This window comes from Mustelus asterias, chromosome 22, assembly GCF_964213995.1.
Source record: "Mustelus asterias chromosome 22, sMusAst1.hap1.1, whole genome shotgun sequence".
NCBI classification, from domain to species: Eukaryota; Metazoa; Chordata; class Chondrichthyes; order Carcharhiniformes; family Triakidae; genus Mustelus; species Mustelus asterias.
This window is the reverse complement of record NC_135822.1, coordinates 5,172,811-5,199,002: the sequence shown is the minus strand read 5'-3', so window position 1 is coordinate 5,199,002 and position 26,192 is coordinate 5,172,811. Positions and strand designations below refer to the sequence as shown.

At 41.7% G+C, this 26,192-nt stretch overlaps 1 protein-coding gene across 1 annotated transcript in view; it reads left to right on the top strand.

The window, feature by feature from the left end:
- Positions 1-26,192, top strand: part of pex14 (peroxisomal biogenesis factor 14) — a 247,306-nt gene that overhangs the window by 30,340 nt on the left and 190,774 nt on the right. Inside the window, exon 2 of the mRNA XM_078238657.1 lies at positions 2,599-2,646. Within this exon, the coding sequence (XP_078094783.1) occupies positions 2,599-2,646 (48 nt within the window). The remainder of the gene's footprint in view (positions 1-2,598; positions 2,647-26,192) is intronic.

Below are 26,192 nucleotides of genomic sequence, written 5' to 3'. Positions count from 1 at the left end.
AGGTTTATTTGGTATCAGAAGCTTTCGGAGCACTGCCCCCTTCATCAGGTGAGTCAAGAAGGTGAACCCTAAGAAGGTGGTAGTGAGCAACCTTCTAGAGCCACTGCAATCCATCTGGTGTAGGGCTGTCCTGTTTTATTCCTTTTCAACTTTTCTGTAGCAGTCTGGTGCAACTGAGTGGCTTGCTGGGACATTTCAGAGTCAGCCACATTGCTGTGGATCTGGAGTTACATTGAGGCCTGGCATGGTTAAGGATCTTGATGTGGAGATGCCGGCATTGGACTGGGGTAAGCACAGTAAGAAGTCTCACAATACCAGGTTAAAGTCCAACAGGTTTATTTGGTAGCACAAGTTTTCGGAGTGTTGCTCCTTCTTCAGGTGAGTGAAGAGTTGTGTTCACAAACAGGGCATTGAGCCTGTGTCTATGTATGCCCTGTTTGTGAACGCAACTCTTCGCTCACCTGAAAGAAGGAGCAACGCTCCGAAAGCTTATGCTACCAAATAAACCTGTTGGACTTTAACCTAGTGTTGTGAGACTTCTTACTATTGTTAAGGGTGGCAGGTTTCCTTCCCTAAAGGACATTAGTGGACTAGAATGGTGTTTACAACAATCTGATGGACCATTCCAGCTTTTGTTAGCTAAATTTAAATCCCACCAACTTCTATGGTGGGATTTGAACCTGTATCAGTCCGGGCCTGGGTTTTTGGATTACTAATCCAGTAAAATTACTTATATGCCAATGTCCCACCATAAAAAATTGTACAGTCAAACAATATATCTGGAAACCATTACACTCTGGACCGCACTGGGAACTGCAGATCGGAAATTGCCACACCTCTACGGCATTGAGAAAAGAGCAGTAGTTCATACTTGAACATATTTACAGTTCATGTCCATATCTTGGTTTACTTTAAGAACTACTGGTTGGAGTCTGGGGATGGGGAGAGAAAGGAGACAGGAAAGTGGAAATTTGCGCACAATATATTGCTTACAGGCAGCTCTGACGAGCATTTTAAAACTAAAAAGCACAGAACAAGGGCATTATACAGCTGTAATTAGTGCCTGGAGTTCTGATGATTAACCCATGTGAGTGAAGATCGAGCAGCCTTTGAAAATCAGACTTTGATATTGAATAGCTCCTTTTAAATCAAGGCTGGCACCAGCAAATAACATGAGATGTTTGTATGCTATTTTTGTTTCGTGTGGCAATTTAAAAAGAATGCAATTTCTCTTTAAAGCAGAGTGGTGGGCGGTGTGGGGAGACTTGCATATTACACTTGACCAGTGCTCACATTGCTTGTCTACAGAGAGCTTGCTGGTGCTGCTGAATAGGAAAAATATAACCATGATCTGTTCTCCAGCACTTTCCTCCCCCCCCCCCCCCCCCCCCCCCATGCCCCCCACCTCATGCCTCAATCTGAAAAGGCAAAAAATTCGAAAGGAAAATAATACATGCTCCACTTTTCCTAGCACCTATCCGTTTCCTTATTAAGACATGAAATTCTTTTTAAAATAAATAATGTGAAGCCTCTTGGAATTGCCATTAAAATAGAATTAATGCTCATTTGGTATCGAAATCATAGAACTCAGCATGTTTATCCTTACTGTGTCTGGGTAATGTAGGGACAAGTTCTCTCTTGTATTTGGCTCACACTTTGATGTTGGAATGGTTGGTGATGTCACCAGATGTGCAAGAATGCTTATTCTCCTGTTATTTCTCCCATTAGTAGGTTTAATTTGTTGTCATTAGAGTGAACCTTGGTGTGGAGTTGAAACTGGCGTGAGCAGTCCAATATGATAGCATCTCTCTTGCCTCATGTGCTATGACACAGAGTAGCAAAGCTCAAATTTGCAGCAAGTTCCCTTGACTGAATTTGCAGACTGGGTTGCTCTGAAGGAAGCACTGAAGAATTTCCACACAAAAGGGGAAGACAAGTCAAAAGTTGAGTCTGCCTAGGGAGATCTTGTATATATCTTGCAATGCGAATTACAGATCGATTAAACATCTGGCAATGGTTGAGGACCTCGGGCAGAAACTGGCAGTTTCTGAAAAGTATATGGATCTTCTGTGCTAGGTGGCACAGTGGTTAGCACTGCTGCCTCACAGAGCCAGGGACCTGGATTCAATTCTGGCCTTGGGTGACTGTCTGTGTGGAGTTTGCACGTTCTCCCCGTGTCTGCGTGGGTTTCCTCCGGGTGCTCCGGTTTCCTCCCACAGTCTAAAGATGTGCAGGTTAGGTGGGTTAGCCATGCTAAATTGCCCCGTAGTGTCCCAAGATGTGTAGGTTAGGGGGATTAGCCATGTTAAATGTGTGGGATTACAGGGATAGGGCAGAGGTGAGGGTCTGGGTAAAACACTGAGAGTTGGTGCAGACTCGATGGGCTGAATGGCCTCCTCTGCATTTCAGGGATTATATATACCAGCAGAAAGATTCCGAGCAATAAAATGTTTTTGACTTTTCAACAAACGTTTGCTATTTTTTGCTACCCCCCCAGTATTACGTTTCTTCTTGTACCGATCAATCTAGTTTGATGTAGTTCAGTTTGCAAACTATCCAGTAGATGATGCTCTAACTTAATGTTTGTTCTGTTCACAGTCAGACTCTCCTCCAGGGAGGGAGGACGCTGCACCAAGGGAACAGCTGGTAAGTCATCAAACATTCTTGAAGCTGTGTTTATGGAAACTTTTCATGACAATAGCCTACTCATAAACATAATGTTTTAAATGAGAAATTACTTTCTCGACAATTCCATAGAACCCTGAGCCTCTGTTTACCTCGTGCCAGTCTAGGGAAAATCCTATTTTGCAGCAGCAGGGGACTGTAGCAGAACAGCGCGAGTTTACCCAAAAGAAAAGCTTTTCTGACAGAGCACCAGCAAATATTGTATGTTGTTTATATGCACAAGGTTGTCTTCACTATCACTGTCAGCAACACCCCCTACTTAACCAGCAAAGCACTATCGCAAATACCCAAATCTTTCAATCCTCGGATACAGGGGTAGAGAATTGCAAACATTCTTGTTCAAAAAAGGGTGTAAGAATAAATCCAGCAATTACAAGCCAGTGAGTTTAACCTTGGTGGTGGGAAAGCTTTTAGCAACACAGGGTAAAATTATCTGTCACCTGGAAATGTGCATTGGCTAAGGAAAACCAGCACAGATTTGCTAATGACGTATCATATTTAACTAACTCTATTTAGTTTTTGTTGCGGTAACAAAGAGGGGTTGATGAGGGCAATGTGACACATGGACACACATGGACTTCCAAAAAGGCATTTGATAAAGATGTCACATAAAAGGCTTGTCAGTAAAGTTGAAGCTGATGGAATAAAAGCAACTCATGGAGTCATAGAATCCTACAGTGCAGAAGGAGGCCATTCAGCCCATCAAGCCTACACTGACTACAGTCCCACCCAGGCCCTAACCCCACAACCCCATGCATTTGCCCTAGCTAGTCCCCCTGATACTAAGGGGCAGTTGAGTATGGCCAATCCACTTAACCCGCACATCTTTGGAATGTGGGAGGAAATTGAGCACCCGGAGGAAACCCCCGCAGACACGGGGAGAACGTGCAAACTCCACACAGATGGTGACCCAAGCCGGGAACCGAACCTGAGTCCCTGGCGCTGTGAGGCAGCAGTGCGAACCACTAAGTAGCAGCATGATTGCAAAGTTGTCTGAGTGACAGGAAACGGAGAGTATTGACGAAGGGTTTTTCGAACTGGAGGAAGGTTTGTTGTGAAATTCCCCGGGGTCAGTGTTCGGAACCCTGCTTTCCCTGATGCAGTTTTATGTTCTTAGATTTGGGTGTACTAGGGACAATTTCCAAATCTGCAGATGGCACAAAACTTGGGAAGTACTGTGAGGAGGACAGTGATTGAATTCAAGAGGACAGAGGGTGGTGGGAATGGGCACCCACGTGATCGATTAAATTTGATGTGAACTGTGAAGGCTAATATGTTTGCAGGACAGTGAGTTGGGGGAGGATATTTTGAGTGCAGAAGGCTAGAGTTGAATAGCACACTGTAGAGATAAGCTTTTAGTTTCTGGGAGAAAGAGTAGTTCATTTTCAGAATTGTAAGAATATAAACTTTAGGAACAAGGAAGGTTAGTTGGATGATTTATACATGTATTCTATACTGAAAGTGTTCCTCTTGTCTTAATTGGAATGTTTTAACTTTAAACAATGATACACAAGCAGTCCAAACCAGCAAAATGTGTTGCTTTGCTGTTTCTGAAGGAAACCATGCCCTTGGCCCTCTGCCGAACTTCAGCCTTGATAACAAATTTTCAGATGGGGATATTTGGTGGAAGTGAGTGTACTTAATGGGCTGAATGGCCTTTTCTCTCCCTGCTCCTTCTTGTTTTAAACTTTAACTCACAATACCTCTGCTGCAGAGCCTCCCATACTGTACCTGATGCTTATTTTGCAATCTTTCAATCTTAGCCATGAAAGTAATGACATTTCAGAAGTTAATTCTGAGACAGAGTAGCTGTTCCCACTAGCTTCCCTTGAGATACTGTGACGTTCTCTAAAACACATCAAGGGTGGGGTGTCTTTGTATCAGAAAGGCATACAGAGTCTGTCTGTTATATACATTCAACATCTTTGCTGTAGGATTCCACAGTTTAACTAAATCATTTATGCTTCATATCTTACAGCCAAGCTCTCTAATTTGATTATATTTCTGAGGAAAGATGGAGCCACTAAAGTTTATTTTAAGCTTTAGAGTAGGACAGTTTGGGTCTTCTCTGATGCTGACCCACATGCTTCAACACCACGCAAACAATAGAACATCTCAAATGCCACACTCGGAAGGGAAAGAGAAGGGTGGCACAGTGGTTAGCACTGTTGCCTCACAGCTCCAAGGAGCTGGGTTCGATTCCCGGCTTGGGTCACTGTCTGTGCGGAGTTTGCACATTCTCCCTGTTTCTGCGTGGGTTTCCTCCCAGCGTCCAAGGGTTAGGTTAATTGGCCATGCAAAATTGCCCCTTAATGTCCTGGGGTGTGTAGGTTAGAGGGATTAGTGGGGTAAATGAGTGGGGTAGTGGGGATAGGGCCTGGGTGGGATTGTGGTCGGCGCAGACTCTATGGGCCGAATGGCCTCCTTCTGCATTGTAGGGTTTCTATGATTCTAAGCAGAAGGTAAAAAGGTGGGAGTTAGGGACGAGTGTGTATTTGATTGATGCACAGGATGTAGTTCATGATCAGGTTTCTCATGTAGCCTGTTCCCAATCCTTGGGTCGGAGATTGTTTCCTGCAGAAACATAATAGATGTTTTTGGTGAGAGGTGTGTACGAATTACCTGTATTTACTTCTGTATGCTTCTTAATAGTCTGTGACATTGAGGCATTGATGGAAACCAAAAGATTTGTCTGGCAACCTTCCTGGTTGTTGTGCATCAACAAGGGAAAAGGCAGCGACTGAGAGAAACAGCAAGAAAACTGATTTGACAATTAAATAAATGGCTTTCTGTGCTATTATGTAGTTAATTTTATTAATCTATTTGTGCGCAGTGTAAATTTACTTCAGGCAGTTTGTACAGGACAGCCTCAGATCCTGTTTGTCCAACGATTGTTAAGTTTTTGTTGGTGTGGCACTGTCCTAATGCTGAGGTAACTAACTGAACATCAACAGCCCATGTTACTGCACGGATCTGCATGAATCGAAAATTTATATTGCACTTACATTGTCAGTCCGCCACCGATCGTAACCCTGCAGTTGGAATGTGTTGACACCCAGCCACCAAAAGGAAGCAGTTTTACTCCACAATATTGGCGACAGTTTATTTGATCGCTGCATAAATCCACAGCGGTGAAGGTGGCATTTGTTTTGGTTGTTCTTTGAGTGACTGAAATGCTCATTCCTGCCTCAGAAAGGGCAATGAAATGACTTTTCTGCCACTGACCTACAGAAGTTCTCCACCACCGGTGAATGCAGTTATCCTGAGGAAGTAATCACCGTTTAAAGGGGGGGCAAAAAACAGCTCTTCATGGTGTAGCTTGGATGTCTGCAGCTGTTTTAATGTGGATCTGGGTATTGGTGAAATGAACCCCCAGTATAAAGAAAGCAGGTTTACAGCAATGGGAGTGACGCTCTGTAATGCAGACACATTTACTGAATGTTAATGCAGCATCCTATTGAGGAGACCCTGCAAGATTATTGCAAAACAGTTGTCACAAGATAGTTGGGTGAGCGTGTTTACCAGACCTGACAGACTACTAACAGCTAAGCTGTCATGTTATTGGGTGTAAAAATTAGAAAAGGTAGTCATACCCAAAGGTCAGCTATTTGAGAGCTTCTTGTTCAAAGAGAGAATTGGGTAGAGGTGTTACAGGTGCCTTTGATGCAGCTGAGAATGAGACAGAGGAGGGAAATAGCAAATGACACCGTGTACTGAAGAGCACGCACGCGCAGACACGTGCACACCATGCACGCACATAGGGTGGTGGGTGACGGGAGGGAGAAGAGAAAGAACAGTGTCATGTAAAGATGTGTTCGTCAAAGAGGATTCTATCATTTGTAGGATGTATATGATTGACTTCAACTGTGACCTGGAATGCTGAAAGATTTGTTGCCTACTGCATACCAGGAGAAAGGAGAGTGCAGGGTGGATGGAGAAGATCCAAGACTGGGTGGGGGTCTTACAAAGGGAGCTTGAACAGTTATTTGTTAGATTAAAAAACAAGGTCTCCCAGATAGTAATTTCAGAACTTCTCCCAGTGCCCCATGCTAGGTCAGTCAGTAACAGACTTAAAGACATCAGCACATGGCTTAATGGATGATATGGAAAGGAAGGAAGGCATTGGGAAATGTCCCCTCCTTTCTCCATGTTTGGTGTCCACCACATTTTAAAAAAGTTAAGAAGTTTATTTATCAGTCACAAGTAGACTTACATTGACACTGCAATGAAGTTACTGTGAAAATCCCCTTAAGATCCCCTTAACGAGACATATTCTTGTTCTCATTATAAAAATGTTCTGCAACATCATCCGACAGGTGAAAAATGCTAGATAAATGTAAGCAAAGGTGCTATAGATGTAATGGGCTCCAGCTAAGCTGAAACAGCACCAGTGTCCTGGTACTGATGGTAAATAGAACAGGAGGGGATGATAGAATAAGAAAAAAAATCACCCGGGAAAGACATTCTTCCACCTCAGTGCTATCAGGTTTGCAGCTCTGATACATGTGTGCAAAACTTTAGAAACAAAATTAGCCAATAAAAGCATCATGAATGGAGGACCATAATGTGTGCTAATTTGATGGAAATTTGGTTTAAGCCAGAGCAAAACTGGGGACTGTACAATCCCGGCTATTGAATTGTCAGAAGGTGGAGAAAGGAAAGGGAGGAGACTTGTCTCTTTAATTAAAGATGCAAGTACTGCCATAGGACAGATTTTATTGATGATGGTGCTTAGTTGAGCAGAGATAAGACTTAGTTAGGGATCTGTTTAAAGTTTATTTATTAGTGTCACAAATAGGCTTACATTAACACTGCAATGAAAATCCCCTAGTTGCCACACGCCTATTCGGGTATGCTGGGAGAATTTAACATGGCCAATGCACCTAGCCAACAGGTCTTTCGGACTGTGGGAGGAAACCGGAGCACCCGGAGGAAACCCACGCAGACACGAGGAGAATGTGCAGACTCCGCACAGACAGTGACTCAAACCGGGAATCAAAGCCACGTTTCTGGTGCTGTGAGGCAGCATACATTATAGATCACTGAATGGCATGAAAACAATCGAACATGAGATCCGTGGCAATTTCACAGGATTTCAGTGTTCCAGTTGTAATTATAGAAAAGTAGACTGGGATAAGACAAAGATTTTCCAAAATGCGGAGGGGGCTTTCAGGTGCATTGAGGGCTGTTTCCTCAATCAGTGTGTTGGCTGTGCAACAAGGAAAGACAGTAAGAAGTTTAACAACACCAGGTTAAAGTCCAACAGGTTTATTTGGTAGCAAAAGCCACAAGCTTTTGGAGCCTTAAGCCCCTTCTTCAGGTGAGCTGAAGAAGCCCCTTCTTCAGGTGAGCACTCACCTGAAGAAGGGGCTTAAGGCTCCGAAAGCTTGTGGCTTTTGCTACCAAATAAACCTGTTGGACTTTAACCTGATGTTGTTGTTAAACTTCTTACTGTGTTTATCCCAGTCCAACACCGGCATCTCCACATCATGACAACAAGGAAAGACGCAGCTTTGTATTTGAAACAAAACCCAAAATAATGCAGATGCAGGAAATCTGAAACAAAGACAGAACATGCTGAAACCACTCAGCAGGTTGTTGGCATCTCTGGATGGTAAGAGTTTTAACAACACCAGGTTAAAGTCCAACATGTTTATTTGGTAGCAAATGCCAAATAAACCTGTTGGACTTTAACCTGGTGTTGTTAAAACTCTTACTGTGTTTACCCCAGTCCAACGCTGGCATCTCCACATCATCTCTGGATGGAACAGACAAGGTAACGTTTCAGATAAGGACCCTTCCTCAGTGGAAGATATTACAAATAAACAGCATTTAAAAAAAGGACCACAACATGATTGCGGGATGCAGGGTGGGTGGAGGGTTGGTGAAGGAAAAAGCTCAAAAACACTGACTTTAGAAAATAAATCAATCACAGAAATCCTGCAGTGCAGAAAGAATCCATTTTGCTCAACAAGTCTGCACCTACTCTCTGAAAGAGCATCCCACCCAGGTCCTTCCTTCTGTCCTATCCCCATAACCCTGGGCATTTGCAATGGCCAAAAGGGATAATTTAGCATGGCCAATCCAGTTAACCTGCACATCTGTGGAGTGTGGAAGGAAACCGGAGCACCCGGAGGAAACCCACACAGATATGGGGAGAATGTGCAAACTCCACACAGACAGTGACCCAAGGCCGGAATTAAACCCTCATTTTTTTGTTTATTTGGTTTGACCTAAAAAGAGGGCAGCAGTGCAAACCACTGTGCTGCCCCAAATGAGATGTAAATTACTTAAGTAAAAACCAGGAAATAGTTAAAGTGATACAAGCTTGAAACATTTCTTATTTTGACTTCTTCTGGTGCTTTTAAACAGTTTTTATCTGTAAATCTTCTGGCTGTGACAAATACCTGAAATGTTAACTTGTGTGTTCTCTCCAAGAGGGGATGCTGTGCATCCTCTAGTTCTGGCTGGCAAAGCAGAACAAGTGAGTGACCCGAAGGTGGGGGAATGCTTAGGAAATAGTGACCTTAACCTAATTAGATTCACGTTGAAAACAAAGAGAAAGAGTCATCCAAGTAATTAGCTTGGAAATTAGCTCATTTCGCTGGGGTGAAAGGGGATCACGCACAGAATAATTGGTTGGAAAAAAATGTGGCAGATCAAACAACCAACCAGCAGTGGAGATATTTAGAGCGATAGATAAAGTTAAATACATTCCAATGAAGCGTCAAGGGTTATGTTAAAGAGCAGGGCTTCCGGGGTAATGAGAAGCTTAATAGAGGTATGTAATAAAGACAGGGGTGACAACACACAAGAAAACAATGAGAATTATAAAAGGTTCACAAGGCAAAATAGATTAGGAAGGCTTAAGAGGGAATGTGAAAGAAGATTGATCAACATAAGGGAGAATATCAATGGCTATCGTATGGACCTAAAAAGTAAAATGATTGTCTGAGAAGGTCGAGACCTTTTGGAGGTGGAGAGGGCCATCTTGAGCTTCCATGCTTAATAAGCATGGAATTAGCTTTTGCAGAGGAAGGTAAAATTGGGAGTGCTTGAGGGGGACAAAGTATTCCTATCAAAATTGCAGGTAAACCTCTAGGATGAAATTAGTGAATATAGGAAGGCAAGGATTGTGAGAGAGGGGTGATATGAATTTGTAAAGTGCTGGTCATGTTTAGCTAATTTAATTTTTGGGCAGCATCAAGTGTAAAGATAAAGGGACTGTGATTTCTGTACATGACTATGGCTGTTCGGAAGGTGAGTAAGGTTCACTTACCACTTGAATGAATGGGGAGGTTAGAAAAAAAAACATTTTACAGTCAGCATTATTAGAACATTGCTTAACAATGTATTAACAGAAGTGACTATTGAGGCAGAGACTAACATTATTTAAAAAGGAATTGTCGACACATTTTAAAAAGAACAAAAATAAAGGATATGGGAAACGGGAAAATGACTTGACTAGAAAGCTCAAGTTGAAGAGCGCCAGGTGGCATGTTCATGGTGGGGTGAATGGCTTCCTTTTGTACTGTGAATTCTGTTAACAATATTACATCTTTTAAAGAGTAAAAATGGAATCAAAAGGATCCTGGGTGTCCATCTTAACTTTACCTGGAAGGAAATGATAGGATTGCTGTCTACAAAGAGATGAATCAGTTTTATTTAATAAAAATTGTTGGCCTTTGACTATAAAACATTCTGCTGGTGGAAAGGAACTATTATGTTAGAATGGATGATCCCAATCACAATGGGCTGCTGAGATATCAGATTGAGTTTTCCTAGTAACTGAAATATTGTTCAGCAAGAAGTTAATATTTTCTCATGTTTGACTTGTCATCCAATTTGATTGGGGATCAAGCTTGAAGGGGGAAGACTCGAGAGGGAAGGTTTGAAATTTTAGCTATGTTATTTTACATCTTGAACAAGTTGTCGGGGGAAAAAGAAAGACTGAAGAATCTGAATTAGAGCATGTGCAGCATTATTTATATTTCAGTGGGTTTAACCTTCCATGCACTGCTTCAAATCTGTTTTGCAGTGGCTATGTTTTCAGGTCTATTCTCCGTGACAAAAAAAATTGTAATCATTAAACTCAACTTTAAAATATGCTATATACAAAATTCCAAAGTATTTGAATATTTTGTTTCAGGTGGGATAGTGGCAATCTGCACTGGGAGGTTTACTATTCATCACTATAAATATTCTCGCTTCTAAAACCTCCCAAAAACAGATATTGGTATTAATCGAAAATTTCAAAGCCAAGTTTGAACTTGTGTACTTCTCAGAACAGATCTTTTTTGAAGTAAAGTGATTGTGGTTTTGTATGCAAATTTGCCAGTCATTTATCATGCAAGACGTTCCACAAAGTTTTCAGCATTCTAATGACAGCCTGACCAGTTTAGTCCGTTTTCGTTGGTGTTATTAGTTGGTGGAGATTTGTTGGCTTGGACGCAGACAACTCATTACTTTTCTGACATCGAACCAATGTCCACCAGAACTGTGAGAACAAGAAGATGGGGTCTAATTCTGATTAGGAGGATTGTACCTCTGACTGTACTACACTCATTTAGTAGTGCAGTTGACTGTTGGTTTATTTACTACTCTGTTCCTGAAGGGGCTTGAACTTGTGTCCTTCTGATTCTAGGATGAGAATATTTCCCACTGTACCAAGCAAACAGTATCTGTAGATCTTTACTCCAGTCTGGGTGTAGAAATTTGGTTACGTGATTCATTTGGAATGTATGTCAGGAATTGATGCACTAAAGTCATGACTGTAGAATTCAGGGTCAGTAAAGTGAATTTCATAAAACTAAAACTGCACTCAAATTAGAATGTAACTCACACTTGTATGTATGTATGCTAGAATTTGTGGTAATTTTCTACTTGGGATAACTCGCTAACTCACAGATCATTCAGAAGCTACAAGTAAATTTGATTTATCTTTGTAGTTTCATTGCGGTGATGTAAAACCTGTCCTGCTAGTAAGTTTCTTGGTTATTTAATAAATACAGTAGATTTTGGGAGCGAGGCAGATTGTTTAGAGTTCGTAACAACATCCACGATCCTACAGATTCAGCAAAGTAGCTTAGAGTCATAGTCGTACAGCATGGAAACAGGCCCATCGGCCCAACTTGTCCATGCCACACCTTTGTTTTTAACCACTAAGCTACTCCAATTGCCCACGTTTGGCCCATATCCCTCTATACCCAGCTAACCCATGTAACTGTCTAAATGCTTTTTAAAAGACAAAATTGTACCTGTCTCTACTACTACCTCTGGCAGCTTGTTCCAGACACTCACCACCCTCTGTGTGGGGAAAAAAAAATGCCTTTCTGGACCCTTTTGTATCTCTCCCCTCTCACCTTTAACCTATGCCCTCTAGTTTTAGACTCCTCTACCTTTGGAAAAAGACGTTGACTATCTAGCCGATCTACGTCCTTCATTATTTTATAGACCTCTATAAGATCACCCCTAAGTTTCCTATGCTCCAGGGGAAAAAAGTCCTGGTCCAGCCTCTTCCTATACCTCAAACCATCAAGTCCAGTAGCATCCTAGTAAATCTTTTCTGCACTCTTTCTAGTTTAATAATATCCTTTCTATAATAGGGTGACCAGAACTGTACACAGTATTCCAAGTGTGGCTTTACTAAGGTCTTGTAGAACTTCAACAAGATGTCCCAACTCCTGTATTCAATGTTCTGACCAATGAAACCAAACATGCCGAATGCCTTCTTCACCCCCTGTCCACCTGTCACTCCACTTTCAAGGAGCTATGAATCTGTACCTCTAGATCTCTTTGTTCTATAACTCTCCCCAATACCCTACCATTAACTGAGTAAGTCCTGCCCTGGTTCGATCTACCAAAATGAATCACCTCGCATTTACCTAAGTTAAACTCCATTTGCCATTCATCACCCCACTGGCCCAATTGATCAAGATCCTGTTGCAATCCTAGATAACCTTCTTCACTGTTCTGACGTTTTAAACTGCTGTCTCCAAACTCTTACTGTGCTGTGTTTATTGCATTGTGGTAGCAAGTTAATATCCTGGGAAAATTGCAATGTGCATCCATGCCTTAATTTTCCAAAGAGCAGATATTGTAAATCTTAAGAGGTATTGAATAATGACAAGGTATTTCTGCACCAGGAGGGATGACTGAGTCAATCTCATCTGTGTCTCCAAGTGGCTGTCTGCACCACTTGTGAAAGTTGTATGGTATATACTTGGCTGTCATTAACCTAGTCTACTTAACACCATATAATCTACATTAAAGGCATCTGTCAAACTTGAGGCCCATTCCACCACTGCATTTGGATTTGGGAGTAATCTCCTCTTCTCATCCAAGTTTCTAATGATCTTGTGTTGATCTTGATATCATCTGTGAGGGCGCAAGCTATTTCTTCCTTACACACACACCCACCACCACCACTTCAGTATATTTATGTGATAGGTGAAAAGTAGTGAGCATTCAATCTGATATAGCACAAAGATTACTGAGAGCTATATTATTTAACAACTTTTTAGTCTTGAAGTATCTTAATTAAAGGATGCTCCTAAATTATTCCTAGAAACAAATCACAGAATGACGATGGAGTTGATGGCTGAACAGTACATTTAAAAATATCAATATGGTAAAGTTAACCATCCAGTTTAGAATGACACTTCTCTATCCTGACTTGATGTTGAATTTGGTGAAATTTCTAATTTGATTTGGTATCTGGCTCATGCGCCCAGAAGTTCTCCAGCTTTGAATGCTGTATGCAAGGCACGTGGCATCAGAAGCATCAATGCCAAAAGCAATGACTGGAAAAGCGGCTCGACCTCATGAGAAGGCACAAAGAGGTCAGATAGGTACAGCACTAAGCAGCCAGGATCAAAATAAGACCCATGAAATGTCTAGCCAGGCTACACATCAGATGATGAGGATAACCAGACATTGTGATACACAAAGTGAGCCGACCGATATTCAGCACGGTGAACGTCAATGAATGTGTTGGCACAGTGGTACCACCAGAAAACTTTGGCACCATTGAAATGATATGCCCACAGGAATAGGACCAGCATAACCTGTTTGCAAAGCTGGATACCAGTGCAGGTGCAAAGATCCTTCCACTTCGCACACTGAAATGTATGAACCCCCAGACATGATAAGTAATGATTCAATCTACCATTGCCAAACTCACTGTGTACAATGGCTCAGAGATTCTGTCCCTGGGATCCATTGCATTCAAGTGTTGCTGCAAAAATTCCCCTGGTCACCCCAGATATTTTATGTTGTGGACACCACAGATGCAGTGATCACAGGCGTGGTGTGGTGCAGGGATATATCCTTGGTCACCATCCATGGTATTGTCAAGACAACGACGAGGATCACAGACCACAGAGAGTGCTATTGGAGGCCCTGTGCTTACACTGGGCGCAGAGCATCTAGCTCCACAACACAGATCATCAACGGATAGGATATGCGGCACAGTTTTTGAAATTAATATGTACACCTGCTCTGAATTTGCAAACCTTATCGTGCTGCGGATCCATTGCTATTTAGAAGATGAGTGCGGACAACTCTCCCTTGTCTTTACTCACCGATACTCCCAGGAGTACAAGATGCCATTAATTGAAAAACAAGGGAAGATAAAAGATGTCATATCAGAACAATAGTGCACTGCGTAGTCCTATTGCGGGCAGGACACTGTCTGAGATGAAACAGAAACGTAACATCCTTAACCACCATTCTGAAAACTTACAGCAGCCTCCAAGCAAGATCACTGTACCAAGTAAGTCTGGATGAATAAGAAAACTGCCATTACATTTTATAAACTTGTAAATTTATTGTTTGTATCGGATATATTCAGACGCTATTATTTTCTTTTGCTTTCGTGTAAATAATTTGATTCTTTAAGGGTAAGCCTCTACAGTAGAACAAAGGGGGTTGTTGTGATGTACACTTAAGGGAGTTTATATTAAATTGTTGTCAATCACTACCACTGAGACAGGATATGATGACTCTGAACTCCGTATCCGCGGATGCTGGATATCTGAAATAAAAGCAGAAAATGCTGGGAATCCTCAGCAGGCCTGGCAGCATCTGTGGAGAGCAAAACAGAGTTAATGTTTCTAGTCCGATATAACTCCTCTTCTGGAGCCCACTCCTGTTCCAAAGGAGAGTGGTATTCTGTTTCTCTCCAAAGTTGCTGCCAGACCTGCTGAGATTTTTCCAGCATTTTCTGTTTTTCTTGCAGCTTGGAGAAGTCAGGTGTGGCTATTCAGCCTCCTCGTTGACATTGTCTGTGTATAGGCTTATCTTCAAATAAAGAGCTAGATTATTGTTTTATGAATCCTTGTTGTATGAGTTATGTCAAATAGAAGAATGTAACAAATGATACACCCGTGACTGGATGTAGTACTTTAACTGTGGACTAATGAATGTTTTATGCAAATTAATCAATCACTGCTGTACTCCAAGTCCCTATTTCTTAAACTCAGCTATTAATCTTTATTTAAATAGTCTGTCTGCATTTATATTTTCCGGGTATTATATATTTGAAATTCTAGAACTTGCATTCATCATAATCTTCATTATCCTTCCATTGAATTTATGTTCTTGTTTTTTGTTCTTTCCTCCCAAAATATATTACCTCACGTTATCCACTTTCAATTGAATCTGCTACCTGTCTGCCCATTCTGCTAACCTGCCAATCTTCCTGAAGTTTTTTTTTACAATTTGACATGCCTTCTACTTTTATCTTGTTAGCAAATGGTGAGATGAAGCCCGTCAAATCATTACATGAACACTGAAAGCAGACGGGAATCCAGCACTGATCCCTGTTGTCTAATCCAAGCAACATTCATTTACCTTTTCCTTTGCTTTCTGTCCTTTTTGTATCCATGCTGTTGCATTTCCTGTTAAGCATCTATCTGTATTTTCCTAATAAGCCTCTTCTGAGCAATCTTATTGAACGCCTCTGAAAATCCATATATTGTACCACTGTACTCCTCTTATCTATCCATTTGGTCACTTCACAATACTCTATTGTATTGTCAAATACAACTTGACTTTGCCAAACCTGTGTTGACTTGTCCTTCAGTTAACCCATGCTCACTAATGTTATTTCGAATTATGAATTTTAAGAGTTTTCCCTAATTTGACTAATCAAGCAATAGTTTACTCAGGCTATCTTTTGCTCCCTTTTTAGAATAAAACATTTGCAAACATTTGCTGTTCTCATAGTTTTCATCTTTGAAGATTATAAGTATTAGATATTTGTAAGACCCTTACAGTCAAGAATGCATGCACCATTAGGAGCAGGTAATATAGCTATCTAAATTCTGCTATTTTTCACAGAACCAATTCCTTTACTACAGTCATCTCTAATGCATCTATGTACCCACTTTCAATTATCATTGGTATACGAAGGGGAAGCATGGTGGCGCAGTGGTTAGCACCTCAGTGCCAGGAACCCGGGTTCGATTCCTAGTTTGAGTCACTGTCTGTGTGGAGTCTGCACATCCTCCCTGTGTCTGTGTGGATTTCCTTCAAGTGCTCCGGTTTCCTCCCACAGTCTGAAAGATGTGCAGGTTAGAGTGCATTGACCATGCTAAATTCTCCCTCAGTGTACCCGAACAGGTGCTGGAATGTGGTGACTCGGGGATTTTCACAGTAACTTCATTGCAGTGTTAATGTAAGTCTACTTGTCACACTAATAAATAAACTTTAGGTGCTGTACATTCCTTCAGGAGCTGAGGGCATCACCAATTTCATCACCAACCTTAATGCTACTGGTCTGTCTGTACTTTCGGGTTGTTCTTAGATATCTGACAGTTACTTTTAAAGCATATAAAACAGCTGAAAAGGCAGAAGGAACAACATTCTATCGCTGCTGTGCCACTTACTTTTCATTCGGAGTCTTTTGCTAGCTGGCACAGCCCAGTTATATAACTTTGTACAAAGACCGCAGCATTGGAAAAGATCCAAGGGCAGCACAATATACCAGCCTCTCCATCGGTTCAGGTAGGTGTGAGAAAATAGCTGCACTCAGGGTGAGCTGACTTGACAGCTGCCAGAAATGGAGGCTTTAGCTTTAAGTCCATGAGTAGGTAGCAGATACCAGCTACTGAGGATTGTAGGCATTTATATTATCGAGATCACTGCATGTTTCACCCCTCTCTTTGCTAGATGACAACTCATGAAGTTGGAACCTGGGACCTAATAGGGATTGTAGCACATTTGTTTCAGTTTTTTGGCATTGACTGGCAGACATAAAGATGCCTGGGCTTACTGGGGGAGATGAGACGAGTGCTATGTTGCACTATTAATGAGGTTGGTACAGGTGTAATTGTTTCGTCCCTTCATGTGTGAAAACTTGATTCAAACCTAGTTCAGACTGATGGGTGAAAGTGCTGTCTCGTTGGACATAAAGGTCCATTGCATGAAAACTTGGTCAGTCTCAACCCATTTTCTTGTGCGTATGAGACATTGCACTAAAGTATCATTGGCTCTCATTCAGCCATGCTGTTTGGGAAGCACTATGGCACAATGGTTAGCACTGCTGCCTCACAACGGCAGGGACCCAGGTTCAATTCTGGCCTTGGGTGAATGTGTGGAGTTTGTACATTCTCCCTGTGTCTGCGTTGGTTTCCTCCATGTGCTCCGGTTTCCTCCCACACTCCAAAGATGTGCAGATTAGGTGGATTGGCCATGCTAACTTGCCCCTTAGTGTCCAAAAATATGTATGTTAGGTGGATTAGTCATGGTAAAAGCACGTGGTTACGAGGAAAGGCTGGGTGGGGAGTGTACCTTTGTTAGATGCTGTTTCGGAGAGTTGGTGCAGATGCTTTGAACAAAATTCTCTCCTTTGGCACTGTTAGGATTCTATGGAATAGTGACTAGTGGGCATGACCTTTCTGAGGCGAGGGTTAAGACAAAGTGCTGGCAACCTTACTGTATCAGCCCTGTGCTATACCTGATCCGTTTGCTAGGGAAACAAGATGGGAAAATGTTAATTCCCCAGTACAGACTTCTCTTATGTTAAGCACAACAGCAAAGAGGCAACCGACATTGTTCATGTTGCTATCTTCGATCAGCCCCCGACAGCCACTGTCCTCTCTTGCTGCTCAGTCGACTTGGGTGCAGGTGTATAGTGTGACCACTTCTGACTGAAGACATAACTCTGTCTCCGAGGAAATTTTGCACACACTGTCCTATTTGCAGTCTAATTTCACGACAGCAGTATTGTTCCATTGTGGATAGCATTTTCCATGGGTTTCAATGTGTCATGTTTTTCCTCTTCCCCGGCCATCCTATTTGAACCAAATCACCTTAAATAGATTTTTGCATTGTGTCTGTATGTATGCAACCATCACAAAGATGTTTGTAGCGACAAATTGGTTAATTTTCTACTACTACAAACTCGTTTTGCAAGCAACAATGATCTTGACTGACACAAGCAGACGGCACACTTGCCAACGTTAAACCTATATTTCTGTTCACATTTTATTTATTTTTTCTTCAATTAATACATTTCGCAACTGTCTGACATCCCGTGAAAGGAATGAATACGGAGCAGATGTGATTCAATAAACACTTAAAAAAAATATTATCTGTAATTAACAGACCAAAGCAGCTTTCAAAGGTAACATCAGCAAACCAGAATGTAGTGCTATACCGAGGGCTTCTGTATAATTCCAATTAGCGAGCAAAAGGATTATCTAATAAATACCTTACATTATTTTGCACAAGTATTGTGAATTTTGTAATTTCCCACTATATAGTTCCCGTACTTAATGTTATGGTTTGTGTGATATGCTGTAAAAATATTTTTATAAAAAAACTTAATAGAATATTGTGTCTTGAGTTGAACACACACAAAACATGGAAAACTAAGATGTGGAGATGCCGGCGTTGGACTGGGATAGGCACAGTAAGAAGTCTCACAATGCTAGGTTAAAAATCCAACAGGTTTATTTGGTAGCACGAGCTTTTGGAGCAACGCTACCAAATAAACCTGTTGGACTTTAACCTGGTGTTGTGAGACTTCTTACAATGGAAAACTAACTGCATTCTGAATTTGAGCATGCAATGTGCACATTCTGGTTAATAACAAAGCAAATGAGAGGGTGGATAAGAAATAAATCCCAAGTAAGAAATCACTTTTTTTTTAGTTTAGATTAGGAGAAAACTCTTCTGGAGCTCTTTTTTAAAATCTAATGAGTTTTTCTCCCTGTGGAATGTAAAAGGTAAGTTTATAATAAGGCAATAGCTACTTGAGTTCACTAGTACAACGAGACTCCCAGTCAGAAGATTAGTTTGAATTATCTGCCCTAATATAGGGGACATGTTTCATTTTGGCTGGATTGTTGGACTGAGTGCTGTAGGGTAGGGTTGAGTGGGGGATACAATGAATGGGCCAGAATCAAGCCAGTCTTAAGCATGTTGATTCCCCCTCTTTTTGGGGTGGCACAGTGAATAGCACTGCCGCCTCACAGCGCCAGGGACTTGGGGTTCGATTCCAGCCTTGGTTGACAGCGTGGAATTTTTACGTTCTCTCCGTGTCTGCGTGGGTTTCCTCTGGGTGTTCCGGTTTCCTCCCACAGTCCAAAGATGTGTGGGTTTGGTGGATTAGCCAAGGTAAAATCGCTGGGTTACGGGATAGGACAAGTGGGCGTGGGTTAGTTGCTCTTTCGGTGAATCGAATCGATGCAGACTTGTGGGCCGAATGGCCTCCTGCTGCATTGTAGGATTCTATGGTTCCCGCAGTTTGTCTTTAAAAGTATTAATGACAAACTGAGGGGATAAACGAGGAGAAATAGAGGACCTAAGGTGGGAAGATCAGAACAACAATTGATTTTAGAGTTTACAATTGCCAGTGTAAATGAGATTTCCAGATAAGCATTGGTTGCTTGATTTGATGGTGTAGATAGTTGTGCTTATTAATTCATAGTGATTAAAAATCACCAGAAGAATATCTAGTTACTCCAAGTGCCATAGACGATTAGTGAGGTTTTGTGAAGGTGGCAGGGGGATTGGGGAAGAAGTAGAATAATGCTAATTGGAATGTCACATTTATAACGTCATAATAAGCAGTAGGAAGGAGAAGCTAAATCTGTGTGTGTAAGTAACTCTTGGATAAACGTATCAGATGTTATGGAATATTCTTTTGACTATCTACAGATATTTTGAGCTTTTTCTTTCATTTTTGTTTTCCTTCCAGTTTTCGACCCTTGCTCTTAATGATGCACTAGATTTTCTTCATTACTGTGATGTTTGCTGGGATATAGTAGACCCTTCAAAGCATTTTACCTACTAGCCATTTACAAGCGTGAGTTTAGCAGTCTCCCCCAACTGTGAAAGACATAAAGGCTGGTACAGTGGGATGCACTTACTGTTCTAATTTTGAGTATTGCTTGTGTTCTCGAGTCACTACAGCACAGGAGAAGGCCATTTGGTCCATCAAACCCATGCTGGGAAATCTGAGGACAAAGTTTTACACCCTTGATTGGCCTGCATGTTCCGGTAACTCCACATCAAGAATCATAAAATCTCTACCATGCAGAAGGAAGCCTTTCGGCACCTTAAGACTGCGCCCAACAACAATCCCACCCAGTCCCTATCCCCATAACCCCATGTATTTACCCTGCTAATCCCCCTGACACTAAGGGGCAATTTAGCACGGCCAATCCACCTAACCTGCACATTTTTGGAGTGTGGGAGGAAACCGGAGCACCCGGAGGAAACCCAAGCAGACACGGGAGGAATGTGCAAGCACCACATAGACACCCAAAGCTGGAATTGAACCGGCTCCCTGGCGCTGTGAGGCAGCAGTGCTAACCACTGTGCCACCATACCGCCTGTAAGGAACAAGAACTACTTACTTTCATAAGGCACCTTCAACATAATGAAAGAGCAAAGACATTTAAGGCTCTGGGCCAAGCATTCTTGTGTGTCGGTGCAGACTTGATGGGCCAAAGGGCTTCTTCTGTACTGTGCGATTCTATGATTTCACAGATGGGCTTAAATAGAATGGAATGTTGTGCCACAGGGAAACTTTACTTGGGGAGGGTACAGAAGAGATTTATTATAACGGTACCATGATGTGGAACAATTGAAGTGTTAGCATGTCATCAGAATTTGACTTTTGTGTTGGTCTTGGCTATGATTGAAATAGTGTTTATGCACTTTGTGGTTCAAATATTTATGATTTCTACTTCACTTAATGTCATATTTTTATGCCAGGAACAATAAATCTTAAACCCAGAAATCCGATTTTGAAAGGACAGACGTTATAATATAAAAAACAACCCAGCTACTCATGTCTATATTTTGCGATCACTCGCAGATGCATTTGTATTCAGGTCTGAGGAAGATTCTGTCTACAGTATTTGTTTATTTGGCATTTTGCTAAACTGGCAAATGTTGGCAGGAACCTTTTTTAAATGAGTTAACCTTTCCACTAGTCAGCATTGTAAATTCTGTTTACTCTTGTACTAAATTATAGATTTTGCATCTGTGATATCTTTCAGTGCCATTACAGTAACAGAAGCAGCAATGGAAGTTTCCTCCTTTTTGCAAGCTTTCAACAACTTTGTCAGACCTCAGAGTGACTGACAGCTTTCAAGTCTGTTCTGTTGGGAGTGTGCAGAGCACTGACCTTCTGCCACTAGGTGCTGCTATTGCGCTTTGTAGATGATTATACCACGGCGTGTAGGGTAATTCTGGTCAAAGGGTGGAATCGCAAACATTTTAAATCAAGTGACAACTAGGACTTTTGATGAAAGCACATTTACTTCAACCGATCTGATGTAAACAGCTAAAGCCTACAATGGAAACAGTCACTATGAAATGTGAAAAGCAGCTTTTTAAAACAAAAATCTATAGAGTTAAGTACAAAATTGTTTTCACTGCTGCAGGATGGTTTGCATGTTCCGAAGCTTAATAGATTTTTAAACACTACTTGTTAGTGACTCCTTACATTAAAGCTTAGATACTGTGAAACTCAAATAATAGTTTATCCACCGCCATCTTCAATTTGGATTGAGATGTTTCCAATGTTTATGCAAAAAAAAAGAAACATTATCCACAAAAATAATTACATCTTGATCTGAGAAATCACTTTGAATTTGGATGAATCATTTGAAATTAATTTTTACTGTAAATTTGTAAATTGCAAAATGTTTGAAAACCCCATCAGCCACCAATGTTTTTTTTTCTGAGAATTTTCCCTTAAGCAAAATTTGCATCATAAATATTTCATAGTAAACAAGAAATGTTTAATCGGATGCTTGAGAGTTATGGGCCTCAGTTCTGTCACCATCAATAAACTGAATGCTGCAATGTTGTCCTATCCATCCCCTTGATGCTTAGTAACCTGTGAAATGTCAGGAGGCTTATTCTAAGCTGTTTGGACCAGCCCCTTGTTAACTGTTGTTCCATTGACATGTGAAGACTAATCCAAAGCAGATATTAGATTCCAGGAGTTGATGTCAACCAAAGAGGACTTGTTCAGTCCCTGAGCTGACTTGACCGTATTTCCTAAGCTAAACCGATCTAGTGAACATGTGATTTTTGGGTTGTTTTATGTGTGAACTCCTGTTTGAAACAATTATGTTTCCTAACGTAGGCCGTGTTTGGCACTGGTCGCATTGATTTTTAACCAGAGGAAATGGTTTTGAAGCAGTTTTGGCAGCCTCTTGAGAGTTGATAGTAAGTTGTTTGATGTTAATTTATTTGCATGCTCCCCTGCAGTAGATGATATCTGTTTATACCTGAAGATTCCCATGGTGAATTAGAAGCATGCTGCAGGAACACTCCACTCTGTAATTATTTCATATCAGATGTTGACTTGAATGGCAACAGCTACCTGGGTGGTTATTAGTGATAGCAGAAATTGATTAAGGCTCGAAAGTCTGTAGTAGGTGATGTTCATACAAGAAGTGATGCCTCAAGACCCAAAAGGAATATTACTTCTTCTTAATTAAAGCTGCAGTGTTCAGGAATTGACAACACTGAAGACTGTTGCAACCGCAAGGTTCTGTGCCGACTGAAAAATTGTACATTTGTCTTCTATTTTAAGAGTTTTCTTTTGAAACCACTTGAAGCGGATGTTGTGTTTATTCGGCTTTTTCCATCTATGCTCGGGGGGCTGCCAGCATTGCGTCTCACGTTGGTTGTCCTCCTGGATTCTTTAGTGGGGAGGAAGTGAGCAATAGATATTAGAAAGAGGCAAACTGCCACTTCCTGAGGCGCTCAGCCACCTCGTCTCCCTCCACCCCAGAAAAATAATGGAATAGTTTGTTCCACATAGCTGCTCAATGAATTGTGTTGTGTTGTAATTGGGCAAGAACATTCTTTATTTTGATACATGGATTTTCTTTTTGTGCTTCTCCCTTTTTTCCCAATATTTTAATCATTGTGGAGTTTCCAAGTAAATAATACCGTGGGCGGCACGGTAGCACAGCGGGTTAGCACTGCTGCTTCACAGCTCCAGGGACCTGGGTTCGATTCCCGGCTTGGGTCACTGTCTGTGTGGAGTTTGCACATTCTCCTCGTGTCTGCGTGGGTTTTCTCCGGGTGCTCCGGTTTCCTCCCACAGTCCAAAGATGTGCGCGTTAGGTTGATTGGCCATGCTAAAATTGCCCCTTAGTGTCCTGGGATGCATAGATTAGAGGGCTTAGCAGGTAAAATATGTAGGGATATGGGGGTAGAGCCTGGGTGGGATTGTGGTCGGTGCAGACTCGATGGGCCGAATGGCCTCTTTCTGTACTGTAGAGTTTCTATGATTCTATGATAATAATAGAGCACTAGGTCAAGAAATAATCTTGAAAATAATGATTTTTAATATATCCTGAATTTTTAATTGACACATGTTCATAATGCATCATTGAAGTTAGATTGTGTGTAAAGAGACTTTAAAGATGTATATGAAGCCAGTCAAAGTCTTTATTCAGCAGGACCAATATCTGACGAGATTAGCATGTTCAAAACCCATTGGTTCGGTTACATACTTGAAACGAACGAAGGTCCCCGTTTCTGTGAGTGACCACCACCAGGCAAGCCTGATCCCACCCAAAATTACGGTAATTCATAAGGACACAGCAAACAGGCGCAATCAGAAACCACCGCACAGCGACTCAAAATGCAGGAGTAGTGCCTAAGCTAGCCACTGTCCCCCAGTGATGTCAGCAAGCCAAGCCAAACAGATCAACTCATTGCTGCAATGTACCATGCACCTTGTAGGTTATGAATACACAAACATATTGCAAAACAAGAACATTTGGAATCCCAAATGCAAATTAATGCGTTTTAAAATGTGGTTAGTGGAACAGCTTGCGCAATAAGTTTGCTGTATCTAAAAACGTGAATGCGTTAAACATTATTCATTTAAGTTCAGTAGACTCTGGTCACTGATCTCAGCCCATGGAACAATGATTGCTCAGTTCTGAAGTAGTGCAGCTCTGGAAGGGACAATGATGTAGCTAGTTTCTACTCATTCCACCTACAACAGTCTCCACATACAGTTTCCAGTTTCTGTACTGCTGTATTCCAGAATTAAGTAAAATGGTTTAACATATACAGGGCAGTTGTGTATTGAAGTTTTGGTTGGAACCTTTCTTTTAGCAATGATAGGTCATGAGTGAAATTAATTCAGATTGGCTGAGTGAGAGAAATAATTAGTTCATGATAAACCTGGATAATTGAGCAATGCTCACCTTTTGCAACTCCTGAGATACTGAAGCAGTCCATGTCCATATTCAACAAGACCTGGACAATAACCACGCTTGGGCTGACACGTGGCAAGTAACATTCACATTACAAAGTGACAGGCAATGAACTGTTCACAATACATCATTGAAGTTGGATTGTGTGAGAGGATCTAACCACCCCCTCCCCTTGACGTTCAATGGCGTTATCATTACTGAATCCCCCACTATCAACATCCTGGGTGTTACCATTGTCCAGAGCTAAACTGGACCAGCCATTTAAATATTGTGGCTACAAGAGAAGATCAGTGGCTGGGAATTCTGTGGCAAGTAACTCACCGCCTCATTCTCCAAACTTGTCCACTATCTACAAGGCACCTGTCAGGAATGTGGTGGAATGCTCTCCGCTTGCCTGGATGCGTGTAGCTCCAACAACAGTCAAGAAACTTGACAACATCCAGGACAAAGCAGCCTGCTAGATTAGTACCTCATCCACCACTTCGACATTTTCTCCCTCCACCACCAACGTGCAGTGGCAGCAGTGTGTACCATCTACAAAATGCACTACAGTAGCTAAACAAGGCTCCTTCGACAGCACCTTTTAAATCCACGATCACTAGCACCTATGAGGATAAGGGCAGCAGATGCGTGGAAACACCACCACCTACAGTTGTCATACTCCATAATGTAGGCAGGAAGACCAGTGTTCGAAAAATTGTATTATATTATACTCCACAGAACAAATGAAATTCGGGAAGCTCAAACTCTTGTCCATTGAGAGATTTAGTGTGGAATTGTGTGCCAGTAAATCTTTAAAGTTTGAAGAGATTGTTTGGGATAATTCATGTTAGTAACTTAGTAATGTCCTATCCTGTCCAGTGGATCAGCTGGGCAATTTTTTTAAACCTATTTATATTTTCACAGAGTTGGAGAGCCCCCAACTAGAATTGATCCAAACTCTGGATTTCAGGGTGCTCAGGTGTTTAGATCTCTTCTGACTCTGAAATAACACCCGGTTTTATGTGGCATTGTGCAACTGAATCCATTTGGCGTCAATCTAAATGTGATAAAGTCATGGAATTGAAGAATTGATCCAAATGCAGTGCTGCGTTATTGAAAGGGAGCAACCAATCGCATGTCTTCCTTACTTTGGAATTTGTTCACTAGCTGAAGTTAATCACGCCTATTCTCATAAGACATTTGGAAGGACTTGTAAACTCTCTTTGTTGCATTGTGTTCCACGGGTGCTTGCATAATTGTCGGGTAGATGCCAGTGTTGTAACTGTACTGGAAGAGCCTGGCTAGGGGAGCGGCAAGTTCTGCAGCACAAGTCTTCAGCACTATTGCCGGAATGTTATTAAGGCCCATTGCCTTTGCAGTATCTAGTGCTTCCAACCGTTTCTTGATATGACGTGGAGTGAATCGAATTGGCTGGAGACTGGCGTCTGTGATGCCGGGGACCACTGGAGGAGGCCGAGATGCATCATCCTCTCGGCACTTCTGGCTGAAGATTGCTGTGAATGCCTCAGCCTTATCTTTTGCACTGATGTGCTGGGCTCCTCCATCACTGAGGCTGGGGATGTTTGTGGAGCCTCCTCCTCCAGTGAGTTGTTTAATTGTCCACCACCATTTGCGATGGGGTGTGGCGGGATTGCAGAGCTTGGATCTGATCCGTTCATTGTGGAATCGCTTAGCTCTGTCTATCACTTGCTGTTTATGCTGTTTGCATGCAAGTAGTCCTGTTTAGCAGCTTGACACCTCGTTATTAAGTATGCCTGTGCTGCTCCTGGCATGTCCTCCTCCACTCTCCATTGA